The 2,807-nt window shown below is 66.2% G+C and overlaps 1 protein-coding gene across 1 annotated transcript; it reads right to left on the bottom strand.

The window, feature by feature from the left end:
• Nucleotides 1-357: 357 nt before the first annotated feature.
• EGR4 (early growth response 4) lies at nt 358-2,691 on the bottom strand. The gene is made up of 2 exons (XM_027909502.1): nt 2,154-2,691; nt 358-1,843 (listed from the first exon to the last, which is right to left on the bottom strand). The coding sequence occupies exons 1-2, from the start codon at nt 2,290-2,292 to the stop codon at nt 504-506; spliced, it is 1,479 nt and encodes a 492-aa protein (XP_027765303.1). The 5' UTR covers nt 2,293-2,691; the 3' UTR covers nt 358-503.
• Between the last annotated feature and the right edge of the window lie 116 nt (nt 2,692-2,807).

The following is a 2,807-nucleotide window of genomic DNA, read 5'->3' as shown; positions in this document are numbered from 1 at the left end:
TAATAATAATAATAATAATAATAATAATGGTATCACCTTTCCAAAGGGCCTGTTAGGCACCAGTTGCCAGAGCCTGGTGGCATCTCTCTCCCTGGGGAGAAAGGACCCGGTGCAGCCACGGCTCCGACTGTGCCATCCGGAAATCTCCGGTCGGGAACATCCTGCGAAGTCCTGGCAGGGGAAACCACGGCTACAAACACCGAGTGTCTGCACGTTTGGGGATTAAAAAAAAACCCCACCTCTCCATGCATTTCTTTCTGTCCGTGTTTTTTTTTTTTCTTTCCTTTCCTTTCCCCCTCCTCGGAACGGGAGCTGCAAACACGGGATTTGGAGACGGCTCCGCATCCCAACCTCCGCCTTCCCCCGCGTGCCCTTCTCCTTCCCGGGCACGGCTCATCCTCGCCTCCTCTCCGGGAGGGAATTCCCACCCCCGGCTCTCCCGTGGAGACGCTCGGGGGGAACCTGGGGAAACGCCGCGCGTCCCGGCGCTCACGGGGGAGGCCTCACAGTGTCCCGAAGGAGAGGCCCACGGAGAAGAACCCCAGGCCCTTGAGCTTCTCCTCGGTCCGGGCCTTCTGCTTCAGGTGCACCTTGCTGTGGCGCTTCTTCTCGTCGGAGCGGGCGAAGCGGCGCCCGCAGGTGTCGCAGGAGAAGGGCTTCTCGCCCGTGTGGGTGCGGATGTGGGTGGTGAGGTGGTCGCTGCGGCTGAAGTTGCGCAGGCAGATGCGGCACTGGAAGGGCTTGTGGCCCGTGTGGATGCGCAGGTGGCGGTTGAGCTCGTCGGAGCGGGCGAAGCTGCGCACGCAGCTCTCCACGGGGCAGGCGAAGGCCTTCTCGTGGGGCTTGGGGCAGAAGCACTTGGAGGAGCACTTGGAGCGCCGGGTTTTCCTCTTGGGCTCCTGGGCCGAGGCGGGAGGGTTGGCGGGAAGCAGGGAAGGGAGCGAGGAGGAGGCGGCGTGGCCCAAAAAGTCCGCGGGGGGCACGGAGGGCGAGGGGTGAGGGTGGAGGAGCTCGGCCGAGCTCATCAGCCCCGGCAGCACCTCGGGCTGGGCCAAGGCGGCCTCGAATTCCGGCATCAGCGGAGGGGGGACGTTGTGGATCTTGGCGTCGGCGAAGTCCCCGCGGGCCGGGAAGTTCTCTGGCTCGCAGCCGAACCCCAGATGGGCTCCGAAGCAGGCGGCGTCCTCCGCCAGGCTGCCCAGCTCCGACTGGCAGCTCACGGACAGGATGCTCTCCATCTTGGAGCCCAGCGGGTGGAACAGCCCCTGGCTGCTCTCTCCGGTTGGGAATGCTTCGGGAGAAGGGTATCCGGCGGGCAAGTAGGCCTGGTGCTGGGTGAGGGACTCCCACTGGGCGCAGGGGGCTTTGAACTTGTCCAGGGCGGGGGAGCCAGAGGACAGCTTGATGTCCTGCTTGTTGTCCAGGAGCTTGGGCTGGAAGAAGCACTGGGAGGTGTTTCCCAAGGCGGGCTGTGCCTGCAGGGGCTGAGCCCCCTCGGCCGCGGGGAATCCGCCGTATCCCTGCTCCGGGAAGGGGGCCTGGGTGGATCCGCTCATTTCGGGCTGGCAGGCGGGGTAAAGGTCCAGCTGGCCCTGAGCCACCTCGGGACAGGGGTAAAGAGCATCCAGGTGCCTCTGGTGGCTGTCGGAGGAGGAGGAGGAGGAGAAGGGGGAGATGCCCAGGATGCCCGACATCAGGTTGAACAGGGATTCCTGGTCCTGGGGGTGCTCCGGTACCGCCTTGATGAAGAAGCTGCCGGTGTAGCTGAGGGAAGGGGAGGGTTGGCTGCCCAGCAGGGAATAATCCACGGCCCCACCGCTCGCCGGGGCGCCCACCAGCTCACCTGGGAAACAGAGGAGACGGTGGTTAGAGGGATGGAAGGCTGCGGGGCTGGGGGGGCGGGATACGGGAGAGCAGCGGGAGGCTGGTGTTGCGTCACTGCGAGGTCTCCGTCTCTGAAACCGCACGGGGAGCTCTGGGATTCACCTCCCTTCTCCAGCAGGACCCCCGCCCTGGGCTGGCAGGGGGCTGTTGAACGCACAGCCCGGGGCTGGGGGCAGGGGAGGGGAAGATTCCCGATTTCTGACTGCAGCGTTCATTCCCAGCGGGGTCCCTCATCCCTGCCCTGCTGCCTCCCCCCCCTCCATCCTTACCTCCAAGGAAATCGGCCTCTGCCAGAAGTTGCTGCTCAGGCTGCCCCAAGCCCTGCAGCTCTCCGGTTTTCATCTCGCAGCTCTCCTCGTACTTGGAGTAAAGCGGATCCGGGCAGGAGAAATCCATAACGTTGAGCATCTTCCCTGGAGACACGGCCGGAGCAGGGGGGGGGGTGGGCTGGGACGAGCCGGGAATGCTCGGGGAGAGCCGGGAGATGCTCGGAATGAGCCGGGAGATCCTCAGGATGAGGCGGGAGACGCTCCGGGGCGAGGCGGGAGACGCTCGGGGCGAGCCCGGGGATGCTCGAGGCGAGCCCGGGGATGCTCGGGGAGAGCCCGGGATGCTCGGGATGAGCCGGGAATGCTCTGAGTGCCCGGACCGATCCGAGGGATGCTCAGCGGGGAGCTGAGGGATGCTCGGGGTGCCGGGACCGATCCGAGGGATGCTCGGGGTGGATGCCAAGGACCCTCTGGGTGATGCTCCGGGACGCTTGGGGCAATCCGGGGGCTGTTGCAGGGTGCTTGGGGCAGTCCTGGGAATGCTGGGGTTGGGTGCCGGGATGCTGCGGGGGGTGCTGCGCCCCGGGGGGTGGGCGGGGGGGCCGGTGGCGGTGCGGGGGGGGGCAGGCAGGGCCCGGCAGCAGCGCAGCCCGT

Source organism: Empidonax traillii, unplaced genomic scaffold (genome assembly GCF_003031625.1).
Source record: "Empidonax traillii isolate 1590-97213 ecotype Southwest subspecies unplaced genomic scaffold, ASM303162v1 scaffold2180:size94112, whole genome shotgun sequence".
Classification (NCBI taxonomy): domain Eukaryota; kingdom Metazoa; phylum Chordata; class Aves; order Passeriformes; family Tyrannidae; genus Empidonax; species Empidonax traillii.
The sequence above is the reverse complement of the archived record's forward strand: the minus strand, read 5'-3'. Positions and strand labels throughout refer to the sequence as shown.